Here is a 21,788-nt window from a genome sequence, read left to right as displayed (position 1 = left end):
ACAGAGGAACACGTAAAATGACATCAGGAGGATGCAAGCAGCTATGTCAAAATAAAGTAAGTTAATAGGAAAAATGACAGCCTATCTTCATTTGGGCTCCCTCCAGAAGTGGATCCCTGAGACAAGTGGTAAAGTACAAGAAGTTTATTTGGGAGAAAAAGGAAGGACCCACAGAAAAATGGGGAAGCAGGATGTGAAAGACAGCCAATATACAATATAATATAGTGAACTAAATACCAATGTTTTCACTCATGTAATTTAAATTCTTTCAACTCTCTACTAGAGTCTGCTGATGGCATACGCAATTCTACAATGCAGAATATGAATATGAAGGAAATGTCTCCTAAATATGTCAAAGAATGCTTTTATTTCACTATTAAAATGTGAATTTGAGGGACTTCCTAGGTGGCACAGTGGCTAAGAATCCGCCGGCCAATGCAGGGGACACGGGTTCATTCCCTGGTCCTGGAAGATCCCATGTGCCACAATTATTGAGCCTGCGCTCTAGAGCCCATGAGCCACAACTATTGAGCCCATGTGCTGCGACTACTGAAGCCCACACACCTAGAGCCCATGTTCTGCAACAAGAGAAGCCACCGCAATGTGGAGCCCATGCACCACAATGAAGAGTAGCCACCACTCGCTGCAACCAGAGAAAGCCCCATGTGCAGCAACGAAGACCAAATGCAGTCAATAAATAAATAAATAAATTTATAAAGGAAAAAAACTGTGAATTTGATTTTTTTTGGTGAGTCAACAGCCTTCAATGAAAACCTGTTCTTCAGTGAAAGCTTTGGTATCCTGTTTTCTACATTCACTTAGTTCTAGAATACACTCAAGACTTTCTAGTTTCTTATTCTTTAGTACTATGTTCTAGGGCAAAAATATTTTTATTACCAAACCCAAGAATGATTCCATTAGTATATAGGCCTAATGTATTAATCCACTGCTTACTTTAAAAAAATTGTTAACTTCATAATTGTCCTGTTACTTCTAACCAAACCAATTCTAAATGTCAATCAGAAGTGGTCCTTGAAAGGCCATATACTTGCTGAGATACTGAAACTAATTAAATAATCATTAGAAGAGACTCCTTAATGCTGCCTCATATGTCACATACTGTTTTAATTAACTTTGTAAAACAAATGGGTTTGTCTTTCCCTCATTTGGTCTAAAATCCCCCTAGAGATGGCCTCAAAGCTTTCATATATATTAAGGGTCATTATCTCATGACCTCCATCACTACCGTGTAGTATCTGTCTACCAAAATATTAATCAGGAAGTGACCATGGTTTGAATTTGAATTTAGGAATCTATCTCCTTTGTGCATTTTTATCTCCCTTTACTTAACTGCCATGAGATAGAGGTAAAGAAAAAAGGAAAACGCTCTGGCATAATTAGGAATTACTAACATCAGAAAGGAATGAGGGGACATCACTACAGATCTCATGGACATTAACAGGATAATCAAGGAATACTAACAGCAACTCTATGCCCACAAATATGATAACTTAGATGAAATGGACCAATCCCTCAAGTGACACAATCTACCAAAACTCACACAAGAAGAAACAGACTATCTAAACAGACCTATACCTATTAAAGAAATTGAATTAATAATTAATAACCTTCTAAAACAGAAAGCACCAGGCACAGATGAGTTCACTGGTGAATTTTACCAAACATTTAAGGAAGAAATTATACCTATTCTCTACAATCTCCTTCAGAAAACAGAAGCAGAAGGAATGTTTCCTAACACATTCTATGAGGCCAGTATTACCTTAATACCAAAACCAGACAAAAACATTACAAGAAGGTAAAACTACAAACCATTATCTCTCATGAACATAGACACAAAAATCCTCCAAAAGATATCAGCAAATAGAATCTAACAGTGAATAGAATTAAACACCATGACCAAGTGGGATCTACCCCAGGTATGCAAGGCCAGTTCTACATTTGAAAATCATTTAATATAATCCATTGCATCAATGAGCTAGAGAAGAAAAGTCATATGATCATATCAATACATGCAGAAAAGGCATTTGACAAAATCCAACACCTACTCATGATAAAAACTCTCGGCAAACTAGGAATAGAGAGGAACTTCTACAACTTATTAATGAAAATACAAAAAGCCTACAGCTAACATCATACTTAATGGTGAAAAACTTGAAGCATTCCCACTAAGATCAGTTATAAGGCAAGGATGTCTTCTAACACCATTGTTTTTCAAGATCATACTGGACATTCTGGCTAATGCGGTAAGACAAGAAAGGGAAATAAAACATATGCAGACTGGGAAGGAAAGAATAAAATTGTCTGTTTGCAGATGACATGAAATTCAAAGCAAATGACAAAAAAACTGCTGGAACAAATAAATGATTATAGCATGGCTGCAGAATACAATGTTGATACACGAAAGTCAATTGCTTTCCTAAATCAGCAATAAACAAGTTAAATATGAAATTCAAAATACAGCATCACATTGGCACCCCCTAAATGAAATACTTAGTATACACCTAACAAAATATGTATGAGATCTATATGAGAAAAACTACAAAATTCTGATGAACGAAATCAAAGAACTAAATGCATGGAGAGTTATTCCCTGTTCATGCACAGGAAAACTAAAAATTGTCAAGAGGTCAATTCTTCCCAACTTGATCTACAAAGTTAATGCAAACCCAATCAAATTCCCAGCAAGTTATTTTGCAGATATTGAGAAACTAATTCTAACTAAAGTTAATACAGAAAGACAAAAGATCCAGAATAGCCAATACAACACTGAAGGACAAGAACAAAATTGGAGGACTGACACCACCAACTTCAAGACTAACTATAATGCCACAGTAACCAAGACAGTATGGTAATGGCAAAAGATCAATGGAAATACACAAACAGATCAGTGGGAAAGAATAGACAGCCCAGAGATAGACCCAGATGAATAGAACCAACTGACATTTGATGAAGGAACAAAGGCAATATAATGGAGAAAAGACAGCCGTTTCAACAATGGTGCTGTAACAAACCGGACATGCAAAAAAAAAAAACAAAAAACAATGTAGACACAGACCATACACCTTTCACAAAAATTAACTCAAACGAGATCACTGACCTAAATGTAAAACACAAAACTATAAAACTCCTAGAAGATAACATAGGAGAAAATCTAGATGACTTTAGGCTTCATGATGACTTTTTAGATACAACACCAAAGGCATGATCCATGAAAGGATGAATTGATAAGCTGGACTTCATTAAAATTAAAATTCACTGCTCTGCAAAAATTTTATTTTACTTTATTTTTTTAACAAAATTTTATTTTACTTTTGCCAATAAAGTGTAGTTTTTATACTGTTTTATTCATGTATTTCCTTAGTACCTAGAATGTGCTTGACACATGGCAGAGACTCTACAACGTTTGCTTAATGAACAGAGAGTAACCAAGTAGCTTTAAAATTCTTCCATATTTAGACATTCTACAATTCTTTGAGACCTCAAAAGAAGCCCATTTACTTAAAGCTGGGAGAGGACATGAATGACATTTACTTTGCTTTTAGAACAGAAGTCATTTTCTGAAATCTTTGCTTGGGGACTAAAACTCAAATTATGACAGTGAAAGGATCACTTTTAAATAGAAAAAACATATAAGTCATCATACAGCAATAATTCTAGAGACCTCCCATCCCCAAAAAGACTTGAGAATAATACTTGGCCTGCCTTAGGAGAAACTAGCAAGTAAAAAATTGATAAATCAATTCACAATCAAATTAAGAGAATGAATCACCATTGGATTCTATTTAAAAAGAGAGAAAAAGGCAAGTTTCAATCAGCTGGAGTTCACATTCTCTATCCTTGTGGGAAGGAGTATAATTTTCCTATTTATCGTAAGTAAAATGAACACAGCAGTTCCAATGAACATTTTGTTTCTAGTAACTCAAAACAATAGTTTTCAGATAAAGAGTCTATGTAGCCTAGATAGTCTTCTAAATGGAACTCTCTCAGTAGTGAAAGAAATAATCAAATGTGAAGGCCACAAAAATATATTTTGTAATTTTGAATTGTTTTCAACAGCACAAGATACAAAAAGAGCACTGAAGAAAAGATTACTCAGCTATAAATTATTAGTATTATTGTTTAACTTCTTATCATTACCTTTGTCAGTTCCTCAATTGCCACCAGCCTCTCTGGCCTCTACTTTATTAGGTCAAAACAGTACTTATCGAAGCGAGAGAGTAGCACAGACATATATATACTACCAACTGTAAAGTAGTCAGTGGGAACTTGTTGCATAACAAAGGGAGCCCAACTCGAGGATGGAAGATGCCTTAGAGGACTGGGGCGGGGAGGGGGGGGGGACTCGGGGGGGGGGGAGTCAAGGAAGGGAGGGAATACGGGGATATGTGTATAAAAACAGATGATTGAACTTGGAGTACCCCCCAAAAAAATAAAAAAATTAAAATAAAAAAAAAAAAACAGTACTTACAAAGTTGAAGGGGGCACTAGTTTATCTGATTGAATAATACCCTCCCCTCCTACCTCGTGCAGGACTCTCCTTGACAGCATCCTTGGCAGAATGGCCATTTAGCCTCCAAGTGAACACTAACTATGATAGAGAACTCACAGGACGAACCAATATACCTTAAAGTGGGAAGTTTTACCCTGCCGGGCTGAACATCTGCTCACCTGTCCCTTCTACACATTCATCACAACTCCATCATGTACAGCTCACCAGGAACATATCCATCTGCTCTCCCACAAGCTCACTGAAGTCCTTAGCTGAGAAACTATGAGGATGGAAGCACTGAACCAGGTAGGGCCTTCAGGGAATTCAAGCAAAGGCACATTGTGTCCTTCAAGAGATTCACGACCATGCATGAAAAGTTAGCACACAAGATATATGACACAAGTACTGTAAGGCTTACAGGAAAATTTAGAGAAAGGGCAGGGAAAAGGCAGAGCGCAGTGCATGGGTTAAATGAGCAGAGTAGTTTCTATGGATGAAGTAAGTGAAGAGAAAGCCTGGCTATGGAAGTTCATGTAGTGCAGTACTGGGAGATGAAGCTGGAAGGTCAGGTTGGGGCCAGAATGTTAGGGAAAAACCAAGTTGTAAGGAGACTTCTCAGTAAGGGAGGAGCACTAATCTTCAAGTTTTGAAATTACTGTGTTCTCCCTTTACTGGGGAGCAGTAAGACAATACAGCTAAGAGAGTGAAATGGTAATACAAGGAAAGAAGGGAAACAAGGGCCTGGATTGAGGTGGGGAGATTTGGAGAAATTTTCAAAAGAAAGACAAAAAGGGCATGGTGACAAAATAAAGGACTGCAAATGTCAATGAGTCAAAGTTACAAATCCAGGTGACTAGAGGAACTGAAAGGGGAGTAAGACTACTTTAGAGAAAAAATTACTATGCAGTCACTGATCTACTTCAATTTCACTAGTTATATGCCTTGCCCAGTCAACGAGAAAACAGCTGATAGAGGATGAAGGCCTTCTACCAACTATCAGGAAGAATCCGGAAACCATATTTGACTACTTTTCACGCCAGGACTAAAACACCAAGAAAGTAACTGAATCCAAGGCACTAACAAAACACTAACAGACTCCCAAGCTACTCCAATCTTTAGAGGCAATAGGTAAAGCTATGAGTTAAAATGACTGCATGACAAGATGTGATGGGAAGGGAGAAAAGAAGCTCTTAGTACATTTACCTCCTTACTATCCTTCTGTCTCTTAAATGTAGGCCTTTTCCCTTTCAGGAACCAGTGAGGGGAAGGGGAAGCCAGAAAGAGGAACAGAGAGACAGAGAAACAGAGTGAACCACTGGAGCATAAAAGCAGCACGGGGGGAACACTATTTCAAGAAGAAACGGAGTACTTAACAGAATGAAATGTTATAAGATTATGAGTGAGAGATTTACCAAAGGGTAGTCTAATTCACAATTAGGAAGCTACTGTGACCTAGGGAACACATCATAATCATCATTTTTAAAAAGTTAAAGCATCTGATAGCCACCAGTAAAGCAGACCAGCTCCTCTACTTAAACACTCTCAATCTATAAGCTTAAAATTTGTTTTCACAGATGCAAATCAAACAAAACCACATAGACTCTGCCTGCCACCAACAGATGAAATCAGCCATCCCTTGTATGATGTGTCACCCTGGGCTTATGAACTAGGGCATTAATGTCATTTCAGAAGCTAAACAGAAAGAGAAATGCTTCATTATGTTTTTTAATGATTTCCAGCAAAAAAAAAAAAAATGGACACACACACATTTGGCTTGTGCGAATGAAACTGACTTTAACTACCTACTTACAGTAATACAAGTGTCCTATATTTCTCTTAGAAAAAATGTGCCCAGAAGACACCCTTGTTCCTTCCTTAAACTAAAAACCATTTAAACAACCTGAATAAGAGTGCATGTTAAGCCATTACAAAAATATCTTCTATCCCATCTTTAGACTATTCAGGGATATTTATTAACTTAGTACTTCAAAATAATATTCCAAAATAAATAGTATACTCTTGGAAAATCAACTCATGTAGGAATATAGACAAACTCTCTGCTAATTTCCTCATATATCACAATCTATTTTGTATTAGAAATAACAGCTAAAAATGATCAAGGGAAGTTAGTACTACTGCATATATAAATACTCCCCAAATATCGTAAGCTAAGAAAGACTTTCACTAAGGCATCAAACACTACACCTTAAGTACAATTAACCACTTTGCTACAGAATATTGGATACTTCTCAGAATTTCTTAAAGCTATTTCTTAAAGGTTCATCTTACTATATACCTTAAACAACTCTTTTGTTCAGGACAATAACCAGTATACATCAAGGAGGTCTTTATAACTTAGTGTTGTGGGCTGGAAAACACAATTTACCCTCCTCTTCTAACCAAGTACTCATCTTCCCAATAGGAGGGGTTTGTAGATGTATTCATGAGATTAGAAAAGGAAAACCATATGATGAGCTTTTCTTGATCCTGGTTGAAATACTCATTACAAACTATCTTATATGCCGATAGGTTCTTGCCAAATACCTTCCTCACAGTATCTGAACTCAAAAAGATCTGTTATATTCTCAGTATTCATCAAATCTATAAGCAGATTTAGCTTACTGGCCAAAACTTACTAAAAGTAGTAGGTATTATACATGCTTATGTGTAAATAACTTCGCACACAACTGGAAGCAATACTTAAGGGATAACTGTGGTATATGTAAGTTAAGCTTATGGGAACATATGAAACTGTACAACGAGCAATTTGAAATCTTCCACACTTACACAAATAGGATTTTTATGTTTGCATCTTTTCAGTGACCAAAATATGCTGTAATAATCTTCTCTTCCCTAACTAAATTCTACTAGAGAAATTATGTATTTCCAAAGAATCATCATCATTTTCCAAACATCTAGTCAACTACAACAGTCAGGGATGTTATTTTTGAATGATTTTGAGTGTACAAAGTAATAGAAATGATGCCTTTCTGCTTGAAGCAAATGATACCCTTCAAATGGCAAAGCATAGAGCATGTTTCCCACTTTCATTTATACCACTTACAGGAATTTATTTGCTTTTGTATTAAAAGCAGAAATGCATATCAAGTTAGATTTTTATTTCTATCATAGTTACATTTGTCACTATTTTGATAAGACTATGTCATAACTTACCAGGGGAAAGAGACAAGTTGATAAGCACTTTAAGAAGCCACCAATATTTAGAATCAGACTTTTAAAATAAAAAGCCTCATCCATTTACTCATTTCAGAAGGTCAAAAAAGTAGTATAAGCACAGAAAGATTGTCAGAACAGGCACAATCCTCCTCCAAGGTACTTCCTCCATTTCATAAGGACGGCTCTATCCACTTGGCAAGCTCTTCTTCTCTATTCATTACCTTACAAAACAAAAATCTCTTCTATATGCCAGACATGAGGCAAAGTACTTTATATACACTATATCTTAATCACACAACCTTGCAAAAATAATAGTCCCCACTCTCAAAACAGGAAATTTGAGGGTCAGAAAGATAAAGAAATTTGCCTAATATCACACAGCTACAAAAAGCTAGAGCCAAGAATGAACTAGGACTTTCCAGCTTCAAAGTCACTCCACTTCTAGTATTGTCAGTTATCCTGGAAATTCAGATCCTTGAACTATTTCCATAATGCATCAACTCTCCCTGAAAGGGATGCACTACCTTGCCTACCTAGGATTCTGGGAAAAATATAAGTAACAAACATATGTTTGAAGCACACAAGAATATTTCAGTGTAACAACATATATGTTTACTACTTACAAACACATATCTCTTTTACATTATCATAGCAACTCTTGAAGCTGAAGTAAGAATTATACTATCCCTATTTTATAAATGAAGAAAATAGAAGTTTGCAGTATGTGACATATAGTAAATGCAAATATTTGCTAAAGGATTAAGAGTCAAATAGGCTAAGTGACTTGTGCAAACTAGTGGCGGAACAGGGTTCAAACCCAGGTTTCTTTTAATTTTAAAACCACCGGTCTGTACAACAAAATACAACTGTTTCCGTAAACTATTTTTATCACTATATACTGAATTTAGTACAAAACTAAGTACAGTTATAAAACAGAACTAGGCAGATAATTTGTTCACTTCATGGTCACATTTTTAAGCTGTTTTTGTTAGTCTAATACTGACAGTGCAATTAGCATCAGAAGATCACAGGGGCTGGAAGGTAGTCATGCCAGCTTAACACTTCAGTGCACACAATTTTAATACCACAGGATGGACAATTTGAAGTTACCCAAAACAGTAAATGCATTCAATTGTTCATTCACTCATTGATCCCTTCATCCAAACAACATTTGTTGAGCACCTACAATGTGACAGAAATCAGAAAAGTTTAAGTGCCTATAACGTACCATGGATACATTCATAAACAGTCTCATTTTGTCTTCCCAGAACTCTTCAAAAAAGGGCTGTATCCTCATTTGATAGGTAAGAAAAAGGAAGCTCAGAAAGGTTCAATAACTTTCTAAAGTTAAGTGGTCAAGCTCAGTGCCATTTCCAAGCTCCAAGTGTACCAGCACATGTGAACACGCAGGCATCGTCTTCTGTTTCCCACGTAGCCAGCGGTCTACCATACCACACCAGGACCAAACAAGAGTGAGAGTCCAACCCTACATTGTTCAAAACATACATTTTACTTTTCAAAGTCCTTTCAAATATGCACACAAGAGAACTGGAAGAATATACGTTAAAATGTTATGAGTGGTAGGGGTACATACTTTTTTTCTTCATTATGCTTTTCTGTACCATGAGTGTATACTGCTTTCAGGAATCAAAAAATATGTCAGGAAATCTTGTTTTCACAGTTTAAGTTATTACAGCTGCAGGTTGTGACCCATCCTGTCACACATAGAGAGTGTTTTGAATTTAGCACACTGGGGGAACACGGGGGTAAACAGCCACGGCTACTCCCAACAGAGCCAACTGTGCCAGGGCTGAGGAAATCAACATGACCAGCAACCCTGTTAGGGAGTTCTACCTTATTGGGTCAGATCAGTATTTCTTAAAAATAAAGCACAGAGTAGAAAACAAGAAAAAAGAAAACATCAGCAAACAACATACATAGTAAGTACACATTTTGCAAAATGTGTTTTAGCTACATCACAATTTTTTTTTTCCTGGCCGTGCCACATGGCATGCGGGATCTTAGTGGAAGCACGGAATTCTAACCACTGGACCGCCAGGGAATTCCTTCTAATACGCCGTACCTTCTTCACAGCATGACAAACCATACTGCCCTCCTGCTGCCCCCTGAATACACTTGCCATACTCCCACCTTAGGGACTTTGCACTGGCTAACGCCCTTGCCTGGAAGGCTCTTCCCCCCAAGAAATCCAAATGACTAAAGTCCTCACCTAGTTTAGGCTCATCTCCTCAGTGGTGCTCACAAACTCCCACTCCCCTGGGCATTCCTGATCCTCCTTACCCTAGCTATACCTTTTCTTTTTTCTATACACTCAATAAAATTATTATTGAGCACTTAACCTGTGTAAGGTATTTTACCAGAAACTAAGATCTAAGGATAAGAAAGTGTGATATCTTTTTACCACTTTTATTCCAAAAAATCATAAATGCATGCAAATAACACCTCCTATGAGTCAGGTACAAAACGTGTATTATTCCTCAGAGGTTAATAGGCAAGATAACAAAGGTAAAAAGCAGCAGATCCAAAATTTGAGCCCAAATCTCTGGCTCCCAAATTTAACATTCTCCTGAAAGTTCTCTCTTTAACTGATAAACGTTCACATTATTATTAACGGAAAATACTTCACTTTACTTCTGGAAGGTACTCTAAGATCAGAGTACATGCACAATTAAATAATAAACAAACTGGACAATTTCTGAAACAAATAAGTAGAACATGTTTTAAAATGTGGCACAGTTTATATAGTTCTAAAGCAAAATTGGGGTATCTGAAACTGTTCATTCAAAGATTAAAGAACCAAGTATTTTGCAACATTGTGGTACTTGTGTTAATTGTGAACATATCACAAGACTTCCTATGAGAATCAGTATCCATTCTTAAATAGTAAAAACTGGTGCTAGAAACCTTGAGGAATGAGTCAATTTGAGTAGCTGTTTTCAAAGAATTATTTTGACTACCAAAAAAAAATGTAGCTCTTCTTTATTCTTAGCTCTTTCAGAATGTGAAGTCATTACAGAAATGTGAGCTTTTACCAGCTACCTGGAATTTTACTGCAGTTGGGCCAGAATCACAGTAATAAAAGTCAAATGAACTGAGAAATATCCAAACTTCTCTCTCAGATCACATTCGCAACTGAAACTGTTCTTTACTCACAGATAGACTTTAATGTTATGTCAGTATTATTTTAAGATTTGGCATTTCCCCCTACATTTTACAAAACTTCAAATACAACAAAACAGCTAAACAGCAGGCATGTAAATATAAGAGTATCTTGTCCAAAGGACCAAGAAACTTTAATTCCATTTAATATTTTACTTTATAAACTTATTCATGATCTCTACTTCACCACTAAATCATAATACTTTCTTCACGTTTTGGAATTGGCTCAAATTTCTTAGAAAACTGCCTTATATATTAAATATTAGGCTGTCTTCATGAGCTCAAACAACTTCTGGCCATTTTAAAGTATGTAGGCAGAGATGCACATTAATTTCTGGGTTGATCAAATTAGAAGATTAAGCTCCTGGCAAGGGTACCCTTCTGATACCTGAGGCAAACAAAATGTATCAACAGGCCATCTTTTTATGTAATTTTACTAACTAAAAATGTAGGTGTGTTCTTAATCAATAAAATTTTCTCTAAAGTGTTTCTAAAGATGAAGACCTCAAATGGGACTTTATCACAGAGACAAACTGCAGGCCCTCAAATCCCAACATTCCAGTCACATTCCATTGGAAGATTCATTAGACCCCCTCAAACAGTTTATGTAATCTTATCCAATTTTCAGTTGAAAAACTAAGGCCTCAAGAAAGAAAAGTGACTTGTCCTAAATGACCCTGTGAACTAGTAGAAGAGACAATACTAACATCAATCTCTTATTTTTGAGTTTTAACTAGTATTCTCCGGTGCCTCCCTAAACTTGCCATCAGGCAACCAAAAGCCAAATCTGTGCTAATAAGATTATTGACATTTTTCCCCAGGTTATTGTTAGTCCTTGGACAGGCAAAACATAGGTTCCTCTCAAGCCTTGAAACACTATTTGAGGCGTCGTCCTCATTCTTTCCCACACTCTTGTCTTGGTTCCTGAGACAGACAGCAAGAGCAAAGCTCTGGACCAGCACTATCCATGGCACTTTCTGCAGCAATGGAAATGTCGCATCATCTGTGCTGTTCAATATAGCAGCCACCAGTCACATGGGACCACTGTGCCCTTAGTATGGAGCCACTGTGACTGAGGAATGGAATTCTACATTTTATTCCATTTGAATGAATTTAAATTTACACATACCTCCAGATAACTATAATTTCAGTCATTACTGCATGTGACCTACTCATGGTTCTTCTATCCCTTCCTGCCTACTGAACTGAGCAAAACGCTAATGGTAGAGGCCCACAGAAATAAAAAGGTGTCCACTTTCTTTTTTCCAGGGTCAAAAATTCTTCTGATTCCTAAAGACCTTCTTCTAAAATCTCTTAAATTCAATTACCAAAGCTTCCACTACTAGACCCTTATAATCTTAAGGAAGGAATGGGAAAAGTACTGGTACTCTACTATTCACCTGACCGTTTTCTTTAGCTCCAATACTACAATGTTTTTCTGAGATGATTTCTTCCTTCTTTTTCATTGTTTTTCTCTATTATTTTAGTAACATTCATGTCTACAAACTCAGGTGACTAAAAACTAGATACATTAAAATATAATGTTCAAGGCCCGACATAATGTGAAAATCACAGAGCTAGAGGAATCAGAGATCTTGACCACAATACCACCATGGCAATCAAAGCAGTTAGAATTTGATTGCAGTCTTTACAAGAACAGAACCAAGACCTGAGATCCATGGCATTACATAAGAAACTTCTCCAGAGTTGCATTTTTGTCCCTCTTGTCTTGCGTGGAGTAATCAGAATGCTGGTGAGAAGCCACTAAAGACCATGATTTTTATTTTGGCTAAGATAATAATGAGATGTTCTAATGAAAACTAGCCAAAGGGTTTGCTAGCTTCTTTCAAGCCAATTCTGACATCTGGCCATGTGAGCAAGCCACACAGCAAGACTCCTTTAAAAAAAAATTAAAAAAAGAAAGAAAGAAAGGAGCCAAAAAAGCAGGTATCCAATTCACATTCAAGATTTATTGTTATTGAAAGGTACAAGCCTTCTTATTCATTCCACTCAAGACTGAAAATTAACCCATCAATATAACCTTTCAAGGCTCTACTCTTGTCTTCCTCCAACAAGACTTCTCTAATTCTGCCAATGAGAAGAAATTTGCTTCTTTTCAAACATCTACAGCTGTACTTCTCACACTTTAATGGGCATAAATGAATCAGCTAGGTATATTGTTAAACTGCAGATTCTGAATCAGTAGGCCTGGAGTGAGGACACTGGAAGAAGATCCCAGGTGATGCCCAGGCTCACCACCACATCTCTGTAAAACAAGATCTACAACCCACTTCTAAAACAGGTGCCTTAAGGGCACCTACACTTTCGTTTTGGAATTCTAATTATTTATATAAACATCTTCTCTCCCCCACCGAATTATAAGTTCCTTGGAAGCCTGATATGACTCTGACTTATCTTTTTCTCTTCAATAGCAAACAGCAAAAAGGCATTCAAACGACAGGAGGAAAGGAAAGAATAATACCAAAGAAATAGTTCCTGCAACCTGAGCCATAGGTAGGTCCTCTCTATGGAATCAAAAGCTAAAGAGCACTGAGTGCTGTGAAAAGTCAAAAACTGTTTTTTTCATTTACTTGGTTAAATGAAACAGAGTGCAGCAATATCAGAAAAGCTATGACCAAAGCATGCTATTCCTTATGTTGAATAGCAGAGTGAGGGGGCACACACCTGAAAAGCTAGCTGATATTTTGAGGAAATACCCAATCAAATAATAAATTAACCAATTAGGGGAGTCAGAGGAATATCCTTTTTAAAAAAACAAGCTAGACTACACAAAGAATCACTAAATTATCAATTCCAGTGTGCTTACCTTATAGACTAAAACTTTTAGTTAGGTGATTTATCCAAGGATACAGTGTTAAGTACATGGAAGAGGGGGAACTTCTACATGGATTCCCTGACAGTCCACTATTCTTTGCACTATGCTACCTCGTGAATGGACACTAAAAGAAGAAATAACACTTTCCATCATTCTTAAACTGTACCTGGTGAGCACATCTATTCTGAATTACTGGAAGAAGAATGAGTAAATTTTTTGTAAAGGGGGCAAACAGCATAAACGCATACATACATTTATGGAATATAAATGGTCAATAAATATGAAAAAAATCAACTTTCACTGTAATCAAAGAAATGTAAATTTAAATCAGATAATATTTTTGGTCTGCTAAATTGGCAGAGATTACAAAAACACCCACTGTAACTAGAGTGTAAGGAAGTGGGCATACTCACACACTGTTGATAGAAATAAACATCTGTACAACTTTTCAGTGGGGCAAATTTGTACAATGTATCAGAAATCCTAAATAAAAGACATACCATAGGATCCATGAAATACAGTTCTAGGGAATTAACCTGAGGATATATTTGGAGATCTGCAGTGAACATCATTGTATGTGTATCATTTGTACATTTTTTTTTTACAATTGTGAAAAACTGGAAATCACCAATAACCATATTTTATATTAAAGCAACACTTTAACAAATGATGAAGTAAAATATAGTGCATTAAAAGCTGAGCTACCACAAAGCTATCAAAAGTTAGTCTACATTGTGGAAAATGTTTTCAATAACTGTGACAATTATACATCTTTTCCAAGGTTTTTACAAGTTTTAACCCATCAGAAATATTACTGAATAGAGTAATATATTCCAGTGCTTCTCAATCTGGCTGCATCGTAGGATCAACTAAGGAGATAAAGGGTTAAGAACTCTGTGTCAAAGAATGCAAATGCCCTTTCAGAATAAAAAAGCTCATATTGAAAAGATAATCAAATTAAAATGCACTGAGATACCACTCCTCACCTATCAGATCTACAAACAGCCCATCATTTGCCATCAACCTTATTAGCAAGGATATGAGGAAAGTCTGTAACATTGTTGGTGAGAACTCAAAACAGCAAAACTCAGGTGGAGAGGAATTTCCACTATCTAGCAACATCAACAGTTACAAATACATTTACTATTTGCCTGAGCTCCTCAATTAGGAGACTCTATGTCAAAGATACACTAGCAAAAGCAGTTTTGCAAAGTAGTTTAACACATTTGTTAAAGCAAAAGAATGGAAACAATAGTAGCACATCCACCCAGCTGAGCAATAAACAGTTTAAAAGAAATAAGGAGGGACTTCCTAGGTGGCCCAGTGGTAAAGAGTCTGCCTGCTAATGCAGGGGACATGGGTTTGTAGCCCTGCCCTAGGAAGATTCCACGTGCCATGGAGCGGCTAAGACCGTGCGCCACAACTATTGAGCCTGTGCTCTAGAGCCCGTGGGCCACAACTACTGAGCCCATGTGCCACAACTATTGAAGCCCACGTGCCTAGGGCCCGTGCTCCACAACAAGAGAAGCCCCTGCACGCAACAACTAGAAAAAGCCCGTGTGCAGCAATGAAGACCCAACACAGCCAATAAATAAAATAAATAAAAATAAATTTATAAAACAAAAAAAAAGAAATAAGGAGTATTTCTATCTCTAGGATACACTTAATAGTTTACAAGGGGAGAGGGAGGGGAGAGGGAGAGGCTGGCAGAGAGAGTATGAATAATATGCTAGAGTTTATCAAGAAGAGGGAGAAACAAATATACCCATATATGAATACAAGTAGATTGCTCACATGTTTTTTAATAGGAAGAATAAAAAAAAATTTTTTTTTTTTAATTTTAAAGGTTTCTTGTACTAGGAGGAAGTTGAAAGAGTAGAAGTTAGCCTCCTGTAAACATAGTTTGCTTTAAAGATTTGCTTTGGAAGCAGTAAATTTTACATAATTATATATTATAAGATAATTTTTAAAAAACTGAAAATTAAAAGCTAAACAAAACAAATGAACTTAACTATATATTGAGTTGGTGGTTAAGCCCACATAAATTTAATTACAAATTTATAGGGACCAAAAGGAACAGAGAAACATGAAACTATACCATGGAGGATACAATCAGCAATATTCAGCATGTGGGAAATTCTACGTGACAGAGGACCCAATTTCCTCCACAATAAATTACAAGAAAAAAAAATGAGATGGAGAGAGAACCTATAGACTTATAAAGTTTTATAAGAGACATATAAGCTAATAGGGATGTATGGACCTTATACAGCTCCTGCTTTGAACATTCAATTTGTTTTAAAAAAATTTTTTTTTTCTTTGAAATGGTCAGGAAAATGTGAATACTGACTAGATATTTGATGATATAAAGAAATTTCTGTTACTTTTTCTAGATGTGATAACGGTATTCTGGTTTTTGTTCTGTTGTTTAATTCTCATCTTTTAGACATACTAAAGAAAAAATAAATGACCTGGGAATTAAAAACAAACAAACAAAAAACAAACCAACCAAATGACAATGTTTGGGTCCCCCAGATATAACTAGCCTGATATAGGACCTACACATCATTGTATTAAAACTGCCCCAGGTGGTTCTAATGAGCAACCAGATTTTGTAAACCACTGATCTGGGGCAAGTCATATCAATAGGATAAATAACTCACCGATTATGAATGGAACTACATGGCTCCAAAAGTACTTTTCTTGAAGACAGGAATTAGTATCTATTATTGGCACTAATGGCTAAAACTGACATCCCTGAATTCTACTGTACTTATTTTTAAGGTACTTATAAAGAGTTTAGTTAAATAAATGTTTACTTAGCTTTCTGATTTACTTAGTTTCCTAAGCAAACTTTTCTTGGCTTCTTATACGTATTGAACAAAGCAGGAGCAGTAATGGCAAAAGCCTTAATGTCCAGGCACAAGGCAATTAGGGCTGGTAACAACTTATGATCTATCAACACAAACCATTGAGAGATTAACGAGAAAGTGTCTTCAATAAAGCAACTGGAGCTGAATGTTACAAACCTCTGAACCACAGAAGAGGTTATTTAGGCTATATCAGACAATTCATTCCAATTTAGTCCTATTTCTCTTATCTTACCTTTTCAAAACTCTTGTACACAATCAATGCAGGAAGAACAACTGCTAAGAAATAATTAAGGGGAAAATGATCACTTTTAATACTGAATAAACCCATCTCAGAAAGATAAGCAGAAAAGGGCTAATAAGTAACTGATTCTTTGGTTAGTGATAAATGAAATGTCCGCTTAACTTATCCTATGAGCTGCCAAGTAATGACTGTCACATAGCAAAATGAAAGGATAATGCCAAGATACATCTGGTCAGGTGCTTTCCTCTGATTCAGGCAGCTCTCCTTAAAAGCGCACACAACTGGGAAGGAATATCCCAATTATATACATGGGACTTTAGCAGAGAAACACTGCTGTCTCCAGCATTCAAATCATCCACAAAATATGATAAACAGTTATGGAGGCAGAGATTATACAGTTCAGAAACTGAAGTTGTAATTGCATATCTAATGGATCAATTCAAACCATAACAGAAACTATACATATTAGTGATGTATAGAAAAGGTATCAGGAGGATTACACCTCTTTGCATTTGCCAGGTGACTCAAATTTCTCTTCTGATTTATCTAAAATCGGTGCATCTATACTATTTCACTTTGTCCAAGACAAGCTGCAAATTCAGTGGAGTTTAAAAATAATTTAAAGGCAATGGGGTTTTTCAAAAAGCAAGCCTGAAATACAAAAATTCATTCTCTAAGACCCTGACTTTACAGATATCTATACAGAAAAGCTCAGGGGGTAAAAAACCTATCATATTGAAATGTTGTGTTTAGTTACCCATCCCAGAAAGGCTTTTTAAGCACAGAATGATATGTCCCAAAATGCTTTTGAGATCAGGGGGGGAAAATACTACCTGCCTACAGAAATTTAGGATTTTATGTTTCAGCTGTTATCTTATGAACACCACTAAATCTCAATAGATTGAGTTCTTTAAGGCTGAGGTATAGTTTGCCTGAAAAAAAAATTATTATTGTGCTAAGAGAATATATGGCTTTTCAGAGCAGGCCATTTAAGGAAAAAAATTCCTCAGCTAGATGGGAACTTGGATATTCAATGGCTGTATGTGGGAGGGAATAAAGTTGAAGCCTGAGAGGTGAAGTTGGAGGAAGGAGGAAGAAAGTACTTTGGAGAAGATAAAGGCTATATTTTTAGACAGGTGGGATACTGAAAAAGCAGGTTCCATTACTAGAACAGAACTGCCAGTTAGATAAGCAATTCAAATTGTGATCAGACAGATGTTCTATAAATATTTGCTAACTGGTATACGATTATTAAACCTACTTTGGCGAACACTGTTCAAAGTGAATCTAGCTCGACTTGTAACTCTGGCTTACTAAACCTTTTCTTGGGCTTTATTTTGCAGTCTATTAACCTTTACAGGTATTCTCTAAAATTTCTTCTATTCCTCTGCATTTACTCAGAAAGATAAGTATACAAAATGTTAACTAGATTTAAAAGCATTAGAAAAAAATTCTTTTTTATGCTTAACAGGGCTTGTAAGTTTTCTATAAAAAGAATGAGTTATTTCAAAATCAATTCTTTTCCCCTTGTTAAACTTAGCTCTACAACCAAACAGTGCATCTAAGTAGTTTTCCTATTCAGTATTTCAACTTTTCTTTCCAATCTCTTAAGATTTTTGCCCTTCATATTTTTTGTAACCTAAAAGTAATTTCTGGCAAACAACTCATAATTCTGGCCATTTTTATGGATATGGAAAGATTAGTATCTATTATCCTTAAAGAAAGAGTGGTCTCTAATAACAATGAATATCATTCCAGTACTTCTAGAAGGAAAAGACCCACAGCATATAATGCAATTACCAAGAAACAGCTCTCTATAGAATATTTTCCTCTACAGAGAAGCCACTCATTACTATATAATTATAGGAAGTGACAATAAGACACTTCATCATTTAACAGCACCATGTTTATATGCAACTTTTAGTTCTCAAAAGTACTTTGACATTCCCTTCAGTTTTTTATAGCACTTTTCCTCTGAAAAGGTCCAAGTACTGTGTATGGCCTTTGAATATGACTTGAAAATCACAAAGAAAAGAGAGGGGACAGAGGAAGGAGAGGGGAGAGAAGGGAAAATAAGAAGAAAGGGAAGCAGGAGAGAGAGAAACTATTTCAAACACAAATATTAAAAATGTAACATGATAGGGGAGAATAAGCACTGCGAGTAAAGAGACCTACTTCAAGCCCCAATTCTGCTGGTAACCAGCTATATGACTTCCTGTGAGTCACTGAATTATGTTTCATACATTGTCAAGAGTGATTCTGACTTAATATTCACCTTAAATTTAGCTTTTTAAAAACCTACTACAATTAAAGTACTTTCAAATATTGTATTATAACAACAGTTCAATTAAAGGTACATCATTTTGCCACATGGAGTTAGTCCTTCACTTTTGTCTCAATTTGACCTGCAGCCTGGAATTAGGCTGCACACTCAAGACACACTTTGGAGGAAGAGGGACTGGAGGGAGATTCCTTTACAAGATGGGATGGTGCTGAGCCGGTGAGGGAGTTAAGGAATAAGTGCATATGTATGCAAAAACCCTGGTCATTCACATCTCAGGAGCACTGAAGAACAACTCTGCTTAAATTTTCGGGGTGGGGGGGGGGAGTATAACCAGAATTGAGAGAGGCTCTGAGCTGAGGCTTTCTGGTAATCACAGCCTCCACCCTTCAAACCTCTACCAGTGGGCACCAAACCAGTTTCCAGTTCCGGGTTTCCAACCAATCGTATCAAGCCACAACTGAGGGCTCCGCCGACCCTGGCACAGTTTCAGGGCTCCAGAGCGAGATACACAAGACCCCAGCACCTGTCGGCCTCACACTCGTCCCAAAAGAAGGGGATGGGAGGGAACAGTAGGTCTATGCCCCGACCTTTTGGACTCAAACTACCACCAAGTCCATGAGCCCTCTGCACTCAAACAGCCTCCGACCTCCAGGGGAAGGGGCGCCGCCCTCCGTGACCCTCCCACAGACCCTTCTCCCAGGGCTAATTCTCCGGTTCATAGCTCCGAACCTCCGACCGCGGTTTCTCAGGCCTCGGGAACCCCGGGCCTGGGAAGCGGACAGACGGATGCCGAGAATGAAGGCAGCGGGGGTGGGTGCACTCCTCGCCACCAGGGAAAAAGATAGGAAAGCAGGGGTAGCGGCAGCTGTGTCCCCCTAGGCGAGGGCGGCAGGCCGTCCGAACGTCTGTCGAAGGGTCTGTCATTCCTTCACTCACTCACCAGGAGCAGCAGGGAGCATCTGAGGTCGGGTAAGGATAGGAAGACTGCAGGATTCATGGTAACGCCGGGGTCCGCGGCAGGGACGGGCGTTGGCGGCTGGGACTAGACAGGGTTGGGTTGGGTTAGGCAAGGGCTGGGCTCCGGGCGCCGGCAGCAGTGGAGGAGTCTCCCGGCAGCGGCACCTCGTCCTCTCGACCCGGAGCTCCAGCGGCGAACACCCCGGACAACTTCCAAAGAGGCCTCACACCCCCTCACTTCCGGGTGCTGCCAGCCTCGGAGTGCATTGGAATATGTAGTCCTGCGCCATTCTCAAAGAGTACGTCATCGGCCACCCAGAACTCTTTTCCCATCAGGCTCTCCGCCCTGGTCCACCTAGTCCGCCGCGCGCGGGGCCCTGTGGGATAGAAAGGGCGGAGGGCGGGTGTACCTCTATGTTTCTGAGGACGGGAACTACAATTCCCAGAGGGCTGTGCAGTCGAGAGCCTCGGGCGGCCTTCCGAGGGGTTTCGCTAGTCTCTGCGCGGTGGGCTCTGTCCCAGCCGGATGTAGTGGCCTGGCCTGGCCTGGCAGGAGGGGCGGCCCAGCGGGGGTCGTGCCTCCTGGAGCCGTCCCCAGGACGTGAGTCCTGGAGGAGGCGAGGGTGAGTAAGAGAGGGCCTGGCTGGGGAGGCTCTTATCGATCTGCAATGCTTGGCCCCTGCCTCAAACTCACGGCCCTCCTAGCCTGGGCTGTGGCCCGAACCTCCCATAACTGGCCTCCTCGCCTGCTGCCTCTTCTCTCTGCGCTAATTCCTGCATTGTAAAGTCAGAGCCGCCCCGCTGGGTTTCAGTGGAATGTGTCAATGACTTATCCCTAATTGTCTCTTTGGGCTCCTGTAAGGAATAGATGTGGGATGGACTGGGAAGGCACGTTGTAAACTGAAAAGCTCAGTGCGAGAGTGATTGCTACTAATACATGGGTCACTCCTGCAGGATAATTACAAAATTCGTTAGCCAAGCAGTTGAGGAACTTAACCTGGCCCCGGTTAGCTCTCCAGCCTCATCTACGAACACCCAGCCAGGTCCAAGTGCCCCAAATTGTAGCCACACAGTCACAGCTGAGGAGCAGGGAGGCATTCAGCTCTTCTGTGGTTCTCCCTACACCTTGCCTTTGCTTCATCTTCCCTGCTGCCTGGAATGGCCCTAGCCCCTTCCCTACCTGAGTAGCCATCTCAGATGTCACTATCTCAGAGAACTTCCCAAACAACCAACCCTTTGGTCCTAGTCAAAATTACTCTTCCTTTGCTTGTGACTACAGCACCACTGGTTTTCTATGGTTATAATTATTTAGAGCATTTATTACACTGGCTTGTTTTATGATTAATGATGATGATACCTTTGCATTTTATAGCATTTCATAATTAACAAAGTGGTTTTGATTTTCATCTGTAAAAATTTAGAAAAAGCATTAGCACTTTTAAAAAAGTATTCATTTGAGCTTAATAAAAAAAAGGACCTTAAAGAATGGATTTCTCAGGCTTACAAAATTAAATAGTGGTGGAGCCAAGATTTTTATTTAGGTCTCCTCTCTCCTAGGCCAGTGTTCTTACCTCTGTACCACTCAATGACCTCTCTGACACAAGGATAGAAATGAGAAATTAACAAAGAGCAGAGACTCATAATTATGAACTCATTATGCCAAGAAACTAAACTTTGACCCTACTCACCCTCTGGACTTAGCACTGAGCCTATGACTTTTCATTCAGCAA

At 38.2% G+C, this 21,788-nt stretch overlaps 2 protein-coding genes across 10 annotated transcripts in view; one reads left to right on the top strand and one right to left on the bottom strand.

Moving 5' to 3' along the window:
- Positions 1-20,299, bottom strand: part of ERP44 (endoplasmic reticulum protein 44) — a 90,057-nt gene extending 69,758 nt beyond the window's left edge. For both annotated transcript variants that reach the window (XM_057720208.1, XM_057720209.1), the window contains exon 1: positions 20,042-20,299. In XM_057720208.1, coding sequence (XP_057576191.1) covers positions 20,042-20,098 — 57 coding nt within the window. In that variant the 5' untranslated portion in view covers positions 20,099-20,299. The remainder of the gene's footprint in view (positions 1-20,041) is intronic.
- A 181-nt stretch (positions 20,300-20,480) lies between these two features.
- The window catches only part of INVS (inversin), a 188,419-nt gene continuing 187,111 nt past the window's right edge, over positions 20,481-21,788 (top strand). For 4 of the 8 annotated variants that reach the window (XM_057720191.1, XM_057720193.1, XM_057720194.1 and 1 more), the window contains exon 1: positions 20,481-20,681. The gene's annotated coding sequence lies outside the window, so the exon portion shown is untranslated. The remainder of the gene's footprint in view (positions 20,682-21,788) is intronic. The other 4 variants (XM_057720192.1, XM_057720200.1, XM_057720190.1 and 1 more) reach the window with 3 other exon arrangements.

This window comes from Hippopotamus amphibius, chromosome 2 (genome assembly GCF_030028045.1).
Source record: "Hippopotamus amphibius kiboko isolate mHipAmp2 chromosome 2, mHipAmp2.hap2, whole genome shotgun sequence".
In the NCBI taxonomy this organism is placed as follows: Eukaryota; Metazoa; Chordata; class Mammalia; order Artiodactyla; family Hippopotamidae; genus Hippopotamus; species Hippopotamus amphibius.
Note: the sequence above shows the minus strand (reverse complement) of the source record. Positions and strands in the feature narration are given on the sequence as shown.